Here is an 18,276-nt window from a genome sequence, read left to right on the forward strand (position 1 = left end):
AGGAAGTGGATAAAGATGTGGATACAATGGTAGAAGATTTAGAACAAGTTTTGCCACCAGTAGAAATGAAGATGCACGATTCAACGAATCAAAAATCATCAGAACAAGCTGAGTAAGTTGGTAATTACAAAATGAACAATGATTTCATGAAACAATTTGTGAATGCTGTGCTGTGCTGTGCTGTAATTTATTAATGTGCTGTGATTTGTTATTGCCTGTAATAATTGATTTTAAATTAACCAAGTCATATTATAAAAACATATGAAACAAAAAAAAAAATATATATATATATATATATACATATTAATATATGACATACACAACAATAAACAAAACAACATAATTAAGCTGTTAAATTTTGCCATGTTTTTTATTCATTCTTCTAATCCATGCAAACAATACAACAGAACAGATTGCCAAGAATTAAAATGTATGATAGTATATGTAATACAGTTGACACAGAAGAAACCAATTTGTAGAACTTTATTTTTTCTAAGCTTCAGGGCTGAGATTGGGGCAATGTGGTAAGACTGGCCATCATCCTGGTCATAATCCATGTTGGAATGTCAGATGAGATTCAGAAAAAAATTTATTAAATAAATTGTTGTTTTTATTTAATATTTTGATATTTAAGATACAAAATGTATTGCTTACATTTATTTTCAACTATAAATTCATCTAGTTAATCAGTGTTTTAAAAATATATATAGCTATTTGTCTAGTGTAGTTTTATTTTTTGTTTATTGCTGTGTCAACTGAATATGTACATATGTGCCGTGTGAAATAACTGTCCCTGCAGTGTAAAGATTGTTGCATATAGATTGATCCAAAGGTGTTCCTGATTTAATATTCTAGCTTCTAATAAAAATACTCAATTATTAAATACTGTTTTAATTCTGCTATACAAAATATCACCATTTTAAAGATTGTATAATTTGTACTGCTTAAAATAATGAAAAATAATATTGCCTGAAAAATTAAAATAAATGGTTGGTGTAGATTAAAAGTGTCACTTTAAAGTATGTTGTGTAAAAAAGGTTTTATTACATTTTTATTTTGTTTTAATATCTTAATATGATCTTCATGAAATATAACTTTGATGTTAGAATTTTGTATTATAAATAGTGTATAAGAAAGAGCGAGTTGATTAGTATTGTTAGTTTACTAGAGAATACCACATGACAAAATGCCAATCAAAGATAAGTAATACTAAGTGCAATTTATAAATGAATAAATGACTCCTTGCCATAGCCCAAATAAACTAAAAAACAATGAATACAAAATAAATATTTTTTAAAATGATTTTGTTTTTCACATATGTTTTTCTGTAAATTATTTTTTTTTATGAAAAAAATTAATTTAAAATTTTTCATGACAGTGGTGAAAATTGCATATACCTATTAGTATTTTTAATAACAAACCAAACCAAAATTATTAAATACAACAATTTTAAAACTCAAATCATAACACTTTTGTTACTTTCGTGGTCATCTTCAATGAATAAAAAAATACAAATATTTTATGAATTAAGATGGATTAAGATTTTGTCATGGTAAAATCTTGATTAGATCTATTTAACAAAATATACAATACAATTAATTATAGAAATAAAAAATAGAAGCGTTGAAATCCATATCAAAGATTTAAGATATAAATTCATGAAAAGATGATAAAATTAAATAATTGAAGACACTAAATAAATAAAATAACTGCAAAATAAATAAGAATTGAGTTATTAACAAAAATAATTTGACCACACACAAAAATGTTATACAGAAAGTACAGAGTTTTTATACTTAAAACTTGTTGCCAGAGCAATGCTGTTTCCTTAAAAAAATAATAGTTAATTTTATTTTAAATAAATTGATGGTATATATGATGATAGGTTATATATGACTGATAGGTCAGTTAATAAATAGATGGGTGAGTTATTTATTAAAAATGATAATGGAAGCATAATGTGGTCAAAAATGTGTTGTATTCGATTTGTGTATGATCATTATTGTGTATTTCTATATTTCATTATAGATTGCCCTTTCTTGATTAATTCATATGAAATTAATCCAACTGCATAATGTTCTACATTGATAAATTAGAGGTGGATCAGACAAAGATACAATGAACACTTCTAAAAACTCTCTTTAGAGAATTAATATTAATCAATCACCTCAGATGGTAAATGCAAATCTATTAATATGTTAACAAATTTTATATTCTACAAATATATAAAACAAAGACTATAACTTAACACAAACTTTACAAAATACATAAAAACATAACAATGATATACTAAATGAACAATACAATTAAAATAAAGATACTTCTCAGCCACTGGAAATATGTGCCTTCCTAATTCAAAAAACAAAAACATGTACATTAATTAATATTTACTGATGCTTTGGAAAAATCAGCAGCACCAATTTCTGGAGATGCCAAAAACAGATGAAAGAATTGTAATATAAATTTTTAATTGTTGTATTAAGTAAATTTGGTTCAGTTTAAATTTAAAAAATGTATATCTTTACAATAAAAAAAATTATTCTTGTGAAATTTTTGATCTGCTATCATATTAAATTTCTATAACAATCAGTACTTCTAACCAAAACTAACAGTTTAGAAAAAGACATTTAAAAACATGTTTTAAAAATATTTATATCATACTGATTTAAATATATAATTTTGAATGTATCACACTGTACATGGTCAGTAAATACTATTAAACACAATTATTTGGGTCATTCTATTGCACCTAAACCTGTATATTATAGAATAGATGTTTTGTAGTAGTTGCTTTGTGATTTTGCTATGTATAGATAAATGTTAATCGTACACTAATTACTGGAAGGCATTAAAATATTAATTTAGAGTTTGTTAAGTTTCAAGTGTTTTCTGTGTATAGTATCTAATCAAATAATTATGTACAGTTTAAATATTTATATATATTGTTGTATTAAGTAATAATAATTAATTATGCTAATGGATGCAGAAGATTCTATATAAAAAAAAATTATATATGTATATAATTAGCAGCATATAGCGTATTTATGTTATTTATATGTATAATTAAAATACTTTGTATAATTTCATTCAGTAAACTCCTGATTTATTAAAGATTAACGCAAATAACCAAACTACAAAAAAATTAATGTTTTTCTTTATAGTGAAAAATAAACTTTGATATGTTTAGAATATGGTACTGTAATCGATTCAAAATCTTATGAGTCAAATTAAGTGCTTTATCCACCAAACAAAAGTACAAAAGTGGCTGTCTGTTCATCAGTTCATTTCAGTCATTGGTCTTCAGTTGCATCATACAACTGGACCTACTTCATGGTGGCTTGCACCTTAAAATAGTACCTCACTCAACTGCCAATGAAAATACTATATTGGTTGCAATTGACTTTTTGTAAAAAAATAAAATTCCAGAAAACAAAAAATGCATGGGAATGGTATTGTCACAAATAATATTAATTATAAATTAAAATATATTTTTTTAAATGCAGAAACTTTTTTGTTACTGTACTTTTTAACTAATGTAATTTTACTCTCAGATAAAATATTTTTATAAGTTTTTTATTTTTGAATCTTCAACATTTGTTAATGGATTTAGATAAATATAGCTGTCCCCATCCAGAACTGAAGCTAGGTAACAACAAACATTATAAATAAATAGATATAATCACTACCCATTTTATCTTTTAGTGCATTGCATCATGAAGGGATCTAGCAAAAATATTCTAATGAGCCTGGTAAATTGGTGAATTCAAAGTGTAACCTATTTGCTGCTACAACTTCTGTTATAGATTTTTAAATGTTTAGAATCATCTATAATTTTGTTTTATACTCATATATAAATCAACATCCTGCGCATTACCTGGCTTAATCTGGAGTTTACTGTATCCATTAACTAAACAGTTTTGTCAATTATTAAATATTATAATAATAGTATAAATTAAAAGTAACAACCACTTTTACTTGTGTATTTTTCTTGCTTCATATTATTTTTTCTCATCGGGATAATATTTTTATAGTATTAATATATATATACTTTTAAACAGATATATAATTGTTTAATGTAATAAAATTTCATTTTATTTACTAATGAAAGACCATACAAAAAAATCATGATCTTTATTTGTTAAATTTTCAATCCAAATCAAATAAATTTATTTTGAAAACCTACAATATTTGATTCCTAAATCATCAAGAGTTTTTTATCTTATTCTTATCCTATTAATACATAAAAGATTAAAAACAAACATAGCAGGTTTATATTACAGTATTTTTTTTTAATAAAACATTAAATAAATTTAAGATTTCATATTTAGTGTTAATATTTATACAAGAAATATATGGATGCAGGTAAAACGTTTTAAAGTAGTGTTATGTTAATTATGTCATCTAGGATAGACTAAATTCCTATACTTTTTAACATTAGTCTGTTATAATTAATAAGGTTTTTCATTAAATTCATTAAAAAATAATTTAGACGTGTGCACTTATTAATAATTTTTGTATGGTAGGATTTGGTTTTTAACACTCTACTTTTGATATAGTTTTACCAAATTGACATTCTCAAAATGTTGTGAAAGTACCACAAAATCACTGACATTACAAGTTAATGGAATAATGTTAGGTCTTTCAAGATATTTTGAGTTTTTTTAAAAACATTATCCCTTTTACATAACAAAATTATAAAATTATGTGTATAGCAAATATTTCACAATTAATACAGTTGAAATCTCCCCATGTCTCCTAACCTCACCCTTACTCTTAAAAGTTATGTCATTTACACTGTGCCATAGTTTGATTTATGTCAATGGTATTAATAGCAAGATTAGAATACTGTTTCATAGTATATTTTAGTGTTTTATTAGAGTTCTATTGCTGAACTTCAAACATAATGTCAGTGATAAGAATCACATTTTAATAAAACCATTAATTTCACTGAATATGGATAAAAAGTAAATTTTAACCTTTAGATTTGTAGTTTAATAAATAATGAGTAATGTAAAATGATGTTGGCTTTTATTGTTGTAAAAATAAAAATTAAATAAATTTGTTAAAATGTAAAAGAAAATTTTTAATCTTCTTAAATTCAATATTAAAATTTTTAACATCTCAATTTCTTATTTAAATAAAGATCCATTTCCAAGAAATACATGTGATTGTAAAAGCCCATGTTTTTATATCAAATTTAATTTTGCTCAATAAATGAAACAGAAATCAAAATATTATGACAAAAAAAATCCTTTGTAATTAACTTTGATTCTTCATTAAAAAGAAATGTAATTAATCTTTATTTATTAAATAGTTTTATACATTAAGGTAATTTTAAAAGTTGTTCTTTGTAAATTCACTTTTATCTTAATTAAATGATTATTTATGTAAATGTTAATAAGGTTTCAACTTAATTAACTTCCTTTCTATACGCCATTGCTGCAATAGAAATCATAACAGTATTTTAAGACATTTATTATAGAAATTCAGCAATTAGCTGATTGCTGAGTCACCAAGCTAGTAAGCAGCATATAATACAATGAAAACAATAACAATGTTAGAAAATATTTTAGCATTTATCATTTAACTTACTATTTGATTTTGTGTGTGTGTGTGTATGTATGTATGTATGTATATGTATATATGTGTGTGTGTGTGTGTGTGTGTGTGTGTGTGTGTGTGTGTGTGTGTGTGTGTGTACATGCACTCTTGTGAATATAACCTTGTTTTAAAAAGTTCATTATAAAGTTAACCTATTTATTTAATCTTTAAATTAGTGATCTGGTAAAAATAAATAGGACTAATATCTTATCATAATTAGAGTAAAAAATGAAAAGTTATTATTCCTATGAAAAGTTATTATCACTGTAAGCCACTTCTAAAAGTATTTTGTAACAGTTAATAGAATATTCAATAAAAATGACTATTTAAAAGTTCACATACTTTAATAGTCATTAGTATATTTTTCATTATTTTACAAATTCAAACCCATCTCTTTATCTACAACAATAGTAACAGAAAAGATTTTGAGGTATTTCCCTATTTTTCTTTTAATAAGAAAAAAGAGTGTCACAGAAACCTATAAGATAAGCACTGGAGATAAATTCTTATTTTTTGATAAATTTTTTCATACTTCAATGTAAAAATAAAAAACCTTTTAATTAAAAATTATATTTTTAGGTTGTTTCAAAGTTGCTCTTAAAGTTTTGTATTGGCTTACAATATTTACCAGTTTTATTTCTTTACAATTCTTATATAAACTGGGTAATAAATTTACAAGTAAGATTATGCTGTTATTCTACATATGAATTTATTTATACACTATAATATTCGACATCAAATTAGAATGAGGGAAATTTAGTGTGAGGAAGCTGATGAGTGGGAAAACCATCCGATTAAATCTCTTATATCTCAATGAATCAATACAGTTCTTAGCGTATACTGTTTCTGGATTAATTTGGTTTATATATGTTGTGATAAACATGTTTATCAACTGAAGAAAATGTTCAATATTAAATGAATTTTACCACAAACTCTTATTTTTGTACAAATGAATTTATTAAAATGTTTGGCAGGACACTACTAACAAAAAAAATGTTATTAATAAATTGTTTAAAAACTATTGCAGTGTGGGTTCTGTTAGTGATAAAAATTAATCAGGAAAAGATCAATATTTAATGGAAGTAATGAATAATGTTTAGGAGAAAAACATTTTATTTTGACATAAACTTTCAGGAAATTAGGCAAGTAAATTTTTATATGTGGTTGTCCTCATGAAGCTGATAGAAAAAGAATTAAATTGTATCTGTATCGGATTCAAGTTTCCCATGAATTGAGTAAAGATGATTACCACATTAAAACAGGACTGATTTTGTCAGTATTTTAAAAACTTTAATCGTGGAAACATAACCCTTTTGTACAAGGTTTTAATTCTGAAGCGGCTTGGTTTACCACAGCAGATAAGTAAATAGCCAAAATTCTTGTGTGCATCATGCAGAAAACCTACTTTTTATAGTATCTTCATCTACAAAAGTTGATGTGTAATGTGTTGTGTGAAAAAAGAGAAAAATGTCCAACAAATATTTTTTGAATGAATAGGAGTTAACCTTTTTTTTAAGTAAATCATTTACTTATTAACAGACTTCAAAAAAGTGTTTGATTCTTAATATAACCTGTTTAGTTTTGTTTTTTTTTTTATATTTTAAGGAAGCTCAAGCCACATTCTTCAACAGATAAGCTGATTCCACAATTCATTTTATTCTTTGAAAGTATAGTAAGTCTATGCCTTGTAACTGTAATTGGTTGCTGCACAGTAGTTAATTTTTGTCTGCGTACTTGTTGTTGGTGAGTGTGTATAGTGGGAGTACATACAACAGTTGCCTTTATGCCTAGTGGGAGCCTTTATGTGGTTAAGACAATGTTCCGTCTTCAATCACTTAGCACTGTTTGATAGTGTTTTGCCTATTTTACTTTGACTGAACTTATTATTTTTCAATAATGCAGCAATCAGTACTTTATAATAACTCAAACAATAAATTTCAATATTGCCTAAAACTATTTTTAACACTAAATCAAAATCAACACACTTGATAGGCAAATCAGTGGTGCATAGAAGCCAAAATAATGCATAATTATGAATGTATTTAAAACTAAAAACAACTAGTTGTTGAGTAGTATTTCTCTTTTCTAATTTATTTAGATAACCATTTAGCATAACTCTCTATTTATGAACAATAAGTTATAAAAACTTGTTACAGATTGTACTTAGCTTAGTTCTTCAGCAATGGACAAGATACATCATTTAAAAATGTTATTTTACTTTAAAAGTTTATATAAATTCAGCATTGGCTTACTGAGAGACAGTGCTATTGATGATGCTATTATGATATGCAAAAATTCAAATAATGGCAACAACCTGAATTTACGTATTTAATGAAATTTATTCAACAAAACAACTGTAACATATAAAATGATGCAGCATTAAGGCTGAAAGCATAATACATATTGTGATATTAAGAAAAGGAGGAAAAATTAAAATATTAAATATAATTTAAAATATCAACATTTATGTAACATCTAATGCAACATAATTATTATAAGCATTGTGGCAAGAATTTCTTTACGCTTCAGTTATTTCACGTTTACGTTATTCATGAAAACCAGTCAGATACATAATTAAAGGTAAGTCCCAGCACTTAGCACATCCTGATTTATTTGACATCAAAACATTTTTATTTATACTCAATAGAATTATGAGTTTAAAAATTAAAAGAAAGCAATACTTTCTATATTGAATAGAAGGTAAAATGTAAAACTATTTGTACCAAATATATTTGTCTCAAGTGATAAGATTGTTTCTGTTGTACAATTTTCTTTAGAATAATATAAAAAATATGACAGCTGTAAAAAAAAAGTCAATCTTTGGTGTTATTATGTCTAACTCAGTAAGGTTAAAATAAATTTATTTAGCTTTAGATTATAGCCCACCGGGTTGGTCTAGTGGTGAACGCGCCTTCCCAAATCAGCTGATTTGGAAGTCGAGAGTTCCAGCGTTCAAGTCCTAGTAAAGTCAGTTATTTTTACACGGATTTGAATACTAGATCGTGGATACCGGTGTTCTTTGGTGGTTGGGCTTCAATTAACCACACATCTCAGGAATGGTCGAACTGAGAATGTTTGTGACTTACACTTCATTTACACTCACACATATCATCCTCTGAAGAATTATCTAAACGGTAGTTACCGGAGGCTAAACAGGAAAAGAAAAGCTTTAGATTATAGATATCACTTTATTTCAAATGAATCAAACAAATTTAAGAATAAGAATGATTACATCTGATACAATTTAAATTAAAAGATGTATTATATTATTATTGTGTTTTAATGAGATAAATTGTAATGGGTATTACGCTTCATATTACAGTTGTTACAATGCACAAAATTTGTACCACAGTACAAATTTAAAAATAATTATATAAAGCACAGCACATCACAGTTAAAATTGCATACACATTTTTGTTCATTTCAGTTCACACGATATCATGTACACTATGTAAAAGTTAAAATACAAGAACTCACTGTAGTTAGAAATTAATGATTTGATGCACAAATACTTATGTGTTTCTGTGATACATGTGTTCAGCTGACAAATGCAATAATTAAGTATAAGTAAGCTTCAACATGGAAAATAAAAAATAATAACTTATTCAACATGGAATAGGATATTCAATATGGAAAATCATCTACTTAACTACCCTATCGGTGTTTAGTTTTATACAAGGATCATTCAATAATTAAACAGAGAAACATTTCTGGTGAAGGAAATACTTAATGCTGGGATTCTAAACTTTTACTACTGTTAGACCTTGTAAAGAGTGTTGGTCAGCTGTTCGATTAATTTTTACGTAAACATAGCCTCTAAAGTCTTAGTTACGATATTGTGTTCCCACTAGAAGAAAGTACTTTTGAAGAGCAGCATTCTGTGATCCAATTTTAACTCTCGGAAAGTGTATAACAGTCAGAAATTTCTCTCGGATGAACAAACAATACGGCAGTAGTTCCATGAACCATGCAAGTTTTTGTGCGTGGATAGGAAAGTTTAAAAGTGACTGCAAAAGCATAACCGACAAGCATCGCTCCGGACGTCTGGTAACAGTGTCGACCTCGGCATTAGATTATCGTTGTGATTCACTTATCCAAGAAGACCGACCACTTACAGTTGAAGAAATTGCTGAAAAATGTTGAGTAAGTGTTAGCACAACTCATACATTATTCAAAACAAACTGAACTACCATAACACTTGTGCAAGGTGGGCTCCCAAACAGTTTATCGTTCATTAAAAAGCCGAGAGATTTCGCATTTGCATTGAACTCAAAAATCGTGTCAATAACGAAGGTGATGCATTTTTGGATAGGATTTTAACCTTTGATGAAACTTGGATACATCATTTTGAGCTGGAGTTCAAGCCTCAAAGCATGCAGAGGAAACACCCTGAATCGCCTATCCGTAAGAAATTCAAAATGCAACCATCGGTTGGTAAGGTCATGTCATCTTTTGGTGTGCCCATGGTCCGATTTTCTGTGATTACTTGGAGGGGCAACGCAGTATCAACAACCTAAACTACTCAGCCATGATTGGGAACAAAGTCAAGCTTGCATTGAAGAGGGAATATCCGGGATGACAGAGGAAAGGCGTGCTTCTTCTTTTAGCCAACGCTCGACCTCATACGGCACAACTGACGCTAGAAACTATTGGCAAAGAAGGTTGGGAGCTCCTACCTCATCCTCTTTACAACCTTGAGCTTGCCCCTTTGGATTTTTGTCTGTTTGGTCCGATGAAGGAAGCTTTGCGTGGCATCAAGTTCAACGAGTCAAAGAGGTAAAGAAAAAAGTACAAAACTGGCTTCAATATCAAGGTTAAGAATTCCTTGCTGGGGTATAAAAGACTCGTAAAAAGGTAGGACAAGTGCAGAGAGTTTGGTGAGGATTACGTGGAAAAGTAAACAAAAAAATTGTATTAATTTAATAAACCATTTTTGCCATACAGCTATTTGTCTGTTTAATTATTGAATGACCCTCGTATTACAGCTAAAGGTATATACTCATACTTGTCTACAAGCTGAAAATTTTGAAAATAATGTATGCATATCACCTACAATATCTCGAGAAGCATCATCTTTGAGTACATAAGGATATGAACTACACAAAATAACTAATTCATGAAATAGGAATCGAATTTAATAAATTTGTTTCCACAGGTCATCATAAAAAAAAAACTTGAAAAAGTTGATGAAGCTTACTCTTTTAATGGAGCTTATATTTTCTTGTGTTTAGTAGCTAACAGTAATAACTGATGGCAAAAAGATAGATGTAATACCAACAATAGATTATTTATTTATTTTAAAATACTGAAATTTATTGATATTAATCATGTCTACTGATATTCACTTGTTATACAAAATTACAAAAGGTATGATTACTATATAATTAAATTAAAGCATTGTGTGTGTGTGTGTGTGTGTGTGTGTGTAAAGAATTTTATGTTGAGATAGTTGATGTAAATAACGTCTATTAAAATTAAACACAGATTTGAATTCAACTTTAATTAGAAACAAAATACTGTAACAAGACCAGTATACTGGATCTTAGTAATGGATTCTTTTCGTGTTTTACCCCGTTTTTCTTAAAATCTAATTGAAATAGAGGTCTGAGACCACTTTTATCAACCTCTGAGATCAAAAATCATAAAGAAGCATCAGATTTACCCCTCGATTTTTACCCCAGTAATTTTAATACAGTTTAATTTCACATAGGGAGCAGATAGTATGGCTAACTGTTTCACAAACTGAAAACATGCTAACAAACCGGTTTTTGACGTATATTTTATTTGCTTGGCATTTCTCCCGCCACCACCCCATTAGGTCGCCCTAAAGCATAAAACCGAATGTCTATGCCACAAACGGCTAGTGAACCTCGAAACAGTTTAGCGACCAGTGTCCTAAATAGCTCCTAGAGCTTACCTAATAGCATGAGCAGACTAAGCGCGGTGCCATACACCACCAGCTTACGTATCCCAACCGCTTACTAGTCATATATTTACTAAAATGGGTAGGCGCACTCCGTCAACTACGAAAAAGATATATGATGTCCATAAATTGAGATTTACTTCGTCTAAACAGCAATTCGCTGCCACGCCTAGGTCGCTGAATGCCTACAATTACCTGCCCACCATACTAAAGTACTTGGAGCCTTAATTGGCTGGTGTTCAACCATATATCTCTAGGTTAGCTTCCCACAGCAGTGCGATAAGAGTCTTTCCCTTAAGTAAGTAGACTGATGTTGGTTGAACAAAGCAACCACAACAAGGAACTCCCACATGGTCCGACAATGCGGCTCTCACCACATTAACTTGCTGCTTGTGAGTGGCCAATTTTCCCCTTGACCTCTAAGTTCCAGGGTGGCCCAGTTTCTGCCCTCCCCCCTCCAAGAGCAGGGCAGTCAAACATCAGGCGTTCATTTGACTAGGCCTCCCTGCAGACACACAGCTCATCAGCTGCCAGGTGGAACCAAAATAAATATTGATTCAAATTAACATGGTTGGTGAGCACCTGGGCACCTGTTGCCCTTAAAAATAAACTTGAGGCATACCATCCCCCCAGATCTCATATAAACTTGTACAGGGATCTTTCCTTAGTTGTGGTGTCCTATTCCAGCTGCCATGTTTCCATCACGAGGCTTTGCAGCCTCTTCCACAGGCAAGAGATGGGAAACTGAATGAAATATAGATTTGATGCATTGTGATCACCATTCCGTTCTGGTACTTGCCCAACCTGAAACCACATCCCAAATACTTAGGCCTCCTGGCCTCTTCGCAATCTCCACATGGATGCCCGAACTTTTACCACTAAATCAGTTGGGAGAGCTTTCCCCAATACGGTGGTTGACCTATTGTTTGTATGATTTTTTTACTATTTTTGACTGCAGAATAATCTACCGAGAAATTGCCGAACAATTTGGAATTACTCTGTATCTTGGCAGTAAAAGAGAAAAAATAAGTATATGTACAAGAATAGTCTAAACATCTAATAATAGTAGAATGGACAAAATGAACAATAAATTTATGACAGAGTTGCATATGAATAAATTGCTATTCTATTAAGACATTTTGACAGCTATTGTTTATAAAAGAGGGAGAACCTGAAAGTAAATCATAAGAAAAATAATATTATGAAATGAAGATTTTAAAAGCTAAAAGTAAATATGTAGAAACCCAATTCTCAAAATATAGAATTTACAAATATCTCTCTCTAATAAGGCATAAGTTACTAAAATCATATTTCTTAAATATAAATATAAATATCTGATCAACTAATAAATTAAACAATATATATGAAAAATAACATTATAAACAGAAAATAAAAAAGTAGCACATTTAAAAATTATTATTTTACAGTAAGTCCTTTCTTTTCTAACAGAAGTCAGGTTTAAATTGAAAAAAAATCATTAAACTGTAAAAAGTCTTTGCTAATTTAAAAAAATATAAAACAAATCCTCAGTGATAAAATTAACTGAATTCTGTGACAGACTAGTCTATATCCAAGATCAGCAGCACAAAACATATAAAGATATTTTTGGCATCTGGACATAATACTGATGGTGTACGTTACAATGAACTGATTTCAAGGAAATTTTTCATGTGAGACAACATTGACTGCCAGTTTTCCTTTTGAATGGTAAATCCACATTTGGTACTGAAAAATTATACTATTCTCTGTACTACTATGAGTATGTAATGAATTATACATTCAATAAGTAAGAATATATATTTTTATAAACAAACAAAATTGATAATGATTATAACTGACCCAAAGAATTTTACATGTTAAAATGTTAAATACAGATTTAGATTTCAGTAAGTTATAAAACATGGTGTTAAGTTGGTAAGTTATCTTAAAATATTGTCTTTGTCAATCGTAAAAAATTTTGATACCATTTATTCATAAATAGGATTACAAATTTATTACATTCAAAAGTATTAGTTTCAGAACACCTAATGACTTATATTTTCATTTAGTTTTCAGATGGGTAAGAAAACACCTGAATTAAATCAAGTACCAGATGATTCATCTCGTAAGACATTGACAACTCCTCAAGATGTTGAATTTGTTGGTGTAATTATTACTGAAGTTTATTTTGATGAACCAGTTGTAGGTACTGATGACATATCAGAAAAAAACAATAACGTTACTACTAGCAATACAACATTAAATAGTAGCCCACGATTACTAGAAAAACCAACAGTTTCTATTGGTGATGATGTCATAGGATCACCACCACCTTTGCCAAGGCATCAAGTTCCAGAAACTGAGACCGAAACTATAACAAAACACAAGATCACATCCAATGGGTATAGTGAATATGGAACTAATAAATATGACAAAACAGAATCAGAAAGTGTACCGACACGACCGACATCAGCAAACGAAATAACTAATGGACATGATATAATGGTTTTAACTAAACAAGATAACCAAAATGGTATTTTAGATACATCTGACTCATCAGCTGAGGTAAATAAAGAAAAAAATTCAGTGTCACTACTAAATTCTGCATCACCACTTGCGATGAATGATGAAAAATTACAAACAACAGAACCAGTATCATCAAAAGAAGTGATAATTGATCAAGATAAGGCTATTTTAAATGAACTGGATAATCAAACTGAAATAATGATAGAGCAGTCAGTATATGAAAACAGATTTTCACCATCACCACCACCAAAGTCTACTTCACCAGAATCACTACCTAAGTCTGCATCTCCATCACCACCACCTAAGTCTGCATCATTACAAACACCACCAAAGTTCGCATCATCACCAACTCCACCAAAGTCTGCATCGTCACCATCACCACCAAAGTCTGCATCGTCACCATTGCCACCAAAGTCTGCATTGTCACCATTGCCACCAAAGTCTGCATCATCACCAACTCCACCAAAGTCTGCATTGTCACCATCACCACCAAAGTCTGCATCATCACCAACTCCACCAAAGTCTGCATCATTACCATCACCACCAAAGTCTGCATCACCACCACCTAAGTCTGCAACGTCACCATCAGCTCCTCCTAAATCTGCATCACCTCCATTTCCTTCTAAATCGGCATCACCCTCACCAAAATCTGATTCACCACTAGGAACAAATGAAGAAATTACAGGAAATAAGGATGATGAAATTGAACAGGATGTCACAATCATATATGAGGAAAAAGATAACACATCATTGAAAATTGTTAATGATATGACTATTGATTCAGATGAAGTAACTGAAAAACAAACAATAGAAAATAATAATAATGTTGAACCAAGTAATAAGAATACAGAAGAAATGAGTGACAACAATACACATACAAACATATATAATGAAAATTATGAATCAAGTACTAATCGATCAACTAATAACGAAAATGATAGTAATGATATTGACGATAAATTAGATAAAAATGAAAAAAATAGCGGTGAAGAAGTAAATAATAACACACAGTCATTAGTTAAAGAAAATAAGGATATAAATGATGATGATAATAACGATGAAGACAAAAATTCTACAAATGTTGGAGAAATAACACAACCTGTAATAGAAGTTTCATAACAATTTTAATCTGATATAAATTTATTTTTTTCCAATATACATTTTTTATAGATCAAAGATTGCCTGATCTGTTTTTATTATTTTAAGGTATGCTTACATAAAAAAATTATAAAGTCTGATCACTAGGAGGAACCCAAGTAAAATTATTTATTTTTACAGTATTATTTACTTCAAACTGTTCACGACAAAGTGAGAAGATGAATTTGAAAATACATAAAAACTCTGAGGCCCACTTTCTGTACAATGATATTTCAATATAGTTCCTTCCACAATGATGCTGTTGAACTGCTTGTCTACCTTAAACATACTGATAGTATTGTCATTACAATTTCTAAGGAGATGATTGTCCACTATGTAATTGAGCATCAGATAAATGCTACCATTTATTTACCTGTTAAGTACATTTATTTATTTCACTTACTGAAACCAACAAATCAACATACAAGAAGCCCAATGGCAAAACCCTATGTATAAAAACTATTTTTTGGATAAACCACAAAAAAATCAATGGTCTTTTAGTAATTAAGTAGATGTGCAGGTTTTGTTTTGATTGTATGGTGATAAATCATTCAAGATAGTCAACTGATCTTATTATTTTTGAAAAATACAGAAAATCATTCTTTTTAATTGCAAAATTAGCAGAAATATTGCAGAATTATTTTATTTTTTTATTAATTCTGACTAAGAAATTTTTACATTAGGGTTTTGCACTAAATAGTAGAAAAAATTATGTGTTTTCATCTTAACTAGTATTTACAACACTTTGCACCAATAAAAAAAAGTCTTAATTAATAAATATTCTTTTTATTCCTTTTAACTCATTTTTCTGATTTTGCAAAACATGTTATGCTTTTATTGAAACAATTTTAGTTGAATGATCAATCAAAAAAGAATTATTTAGTAAAATAAAACAAGCAGTTACAAAATAAAAAGAAATATATAACAAAATATAATACTCCAAAATGTACAATACATAATGAGAGAAAAGTTACACAAACCATTTGGAAAAAATGCATAGAACCAATGTAAAAAAAAATTCAATTAATTGTAAAAAAAAAAACAAATATTAAATACTTTATAACTTACAGTAATTTTGTTATAATAAATATTCAAAATGTCCTCCATTTACAACTTAACAGTCATCATTATGTTAACAGCCACTTTTTTTTATGGTTGCTGTACTGATGTGGGATATTTTGACTTCATGTTCTGTTTGAGTCGATCAGTTACGCAAGGATTATTTCTGAACACTTTTTCTTTAAGATAAGATTAAAGAAAAAAATCTGTGGGAGGTATATGACCTATGCAGCTGTAAACTGTAGGAAATGACTTTCTCCCCAAAGAGATCGTGCAGCAGCAACATTGTATTATTTGCTGTGCGGGCTGTTGCACCATCTTCCTGCAACCAGCAATCACATTCATCTTCTTCTAGCAGTGGACGACATCAATTATAATCTGCTGGTAGTATTCAGTTGTTATTGCTCTTGTGAAAAATATTGGACCTATTATTCTCTTCTATTATTTCTCTTCTGAGAAATCGCGCACTAAACTCTGATCTTCTTTGATTGTAATGTAGTATTGTAGTTATGTAAGGGTTCTATGCTCTCCAATATCTGTTGTTCTGGCTGTTTGCATAGTAACTTAGATGAAAGCAAGCCTTGTCACTAAAGAAAATTTTATCCAAGATACAAATATTGCCATGAACAAGTTGCATAATAAATTTTCAACAATCGAGTCTTTTTTTCTGGATTGGGTTCTCACAATTCCTGTACAATGTGCAATTTTAATTTCTTTGTGGATTTGCGGACACTCCCGTATGAAATTCCAAGCTGAGATAGCCCTCTTATTGACTTTTGATATAGATGTTTAAAAGGATGTGCGTGCAGATTCGAAAGATTTTTTATTTAAAACTGTTGGCCAGCCAAACTACTTTATAAATCTACACTACCGGATTTTCTAAAATAAGCAGCTATGCATGAAATTGTTGACTTATTGCGTATATTTGATTGAAGAAAAGCTGCAGCAAAGTTTTCCAGGGTTTTTAAAAATTACTGAAATTTAAAATAATTCTCAAAAATTAATGCATGTTGGGACTGTGTAAAATGCATGATAGTCTTTTTTTGCACACCTGCAACTGACAAAATATGGAGATTATTTGATTGATATGTACACACTATTGCTACACAAGGTCAATCATTACCAACTCACTCGTTAGTATCAAACTAAAAGCAAATTTCACACTTTCCTGGATTAATGAATTCAGAGTAGTGTAACTATTCACTCATTCTATACAATGCAGTGAAAAAAAATAATATCCTTACTGATGTGAAACTTAAATCATCTTTTCTTCTTGTAAATATCTTGATAATCATTTTTTCTTGTTACACAAGTGCACCGTGAGTCCAACGTGGATTCACAGAGTTACAGATCTAACGGCCGTGTGAGTCGAATGTGTCACCACATGTTAGGTTTAGTTATATGGCCGTGTAACTCCGCTCTGGATTCAAAGTTCCTATTAAAACACATGGCAAGTGAAAGAGCATGGCCAGTATGTCATGAAACTGTTTTTGGCCTGTTGATAGTGAGTCCACACTGGTGTCACATGGCTATTACTTTATGATAAATGTAATGAAATAATGCAGAATATCAGTATTAAAATATGATGTTATTTTTATTGACAAAAACTATACAAAAGCAATTGCAAAGAATCTGCTAGAAAATGGGCTTGAAAATAAAATATAGATAATAAAATTTCAACTTGAAAATAAAAAAAAAATAACTTTTCAGACAAAATATTAATGTATACCAAAAAAACAGTCCAAGCAAAAGTGTTTTTCACACACTACACATTTATATTTGGTTTGAGTAGTTTTTCGCACGGCAATCTTCCTGCCTTCGGCCTTTGACTTTTCTTCATAACATTTATGACATCGCCTTCTTCCTTGTCTGCCAACATCAACAAGGAGGTGAGGTTGGTCTACTGGTGTCGGAGGAGGGGCAACGGCACTAACATTGATTCCTGTCAATTCTTTGAATGCGATGATTTGCATGTTTCCATTTGTAAGCTGATTGTATAAGTATAGCGCATTTACTAACATTGGTTGGAGGCAATTCCACAGCAAGTTTTC

The 18,276-nt window shown here is 29.5% G+C and overlaps 1 protein-coding gene across 1 annotated transcript; it reads left to right on the forward strand.

Moving 5' to 3' along the window:
• Positions 1–26: 26 nt before the first annotated feature.
• Positions 27–15,373, forward strand: LOC142326924 (uncharacterized). Its single transcript, XM_075369654.1, has 3 exons — positions 27–112; positions 7,207–7,344; positions 13,573–15,373. The coding sequence occupies exons 1-3, from the start codon at positions 27–29 to the stop codon at positions 15,146–15,148; spliced, it is 1,800 nt and encodes a 599-aa protein (XP_075225769.1). The 3' UTR covers positions 15,149–15,373.
• The last annotated feature ends 2,903 nt before the right edge of the window (positions 15,374–18,276 follow it).

This window comes from Lycorma delicatula, chromosome 6 (genome assembly GCF_047948215.1).
Source record: "Lycorma delicatula isolate Av1 chromosome 6, ASM4794821v1, whole genome shotgun sequence".
Taxonomy (NCBI): domain Eukaryota; kingdom Metazoa; phylum Arthropoda; class Insecta; order Hemiptera; family Fulgoridae; genus Lycorma; species Lycorma delicatula.

What these genes read in the sequence shown, in the direction of transcription:
- LOC142326924 (XM_075369654.1), top strand. Translation starts at nt 27, where the DNA reads ATGGTAGAAGATTTAGAACAAGTTTTGCCACCAGTAGAAATGAAGATG. An exon ending in AAATCATCAGAACAAGCTGA is followed by an intron (nt 113 to 7,206) that starts GTAAGTTGGTAA and finishes TTATATTTTAAG; the next exon opens with GAAGCTCAAGCCACATTCTT. An exon ending in TGTCTGCGTACTTGTTGTTG is followed by an intron (nt 7,345 to 13,572) that starts GTGAGTGTGTAT and finishes ATTTTCATTTAG; the next exon opens with TTTTCAGATGGGTAAGAAAA.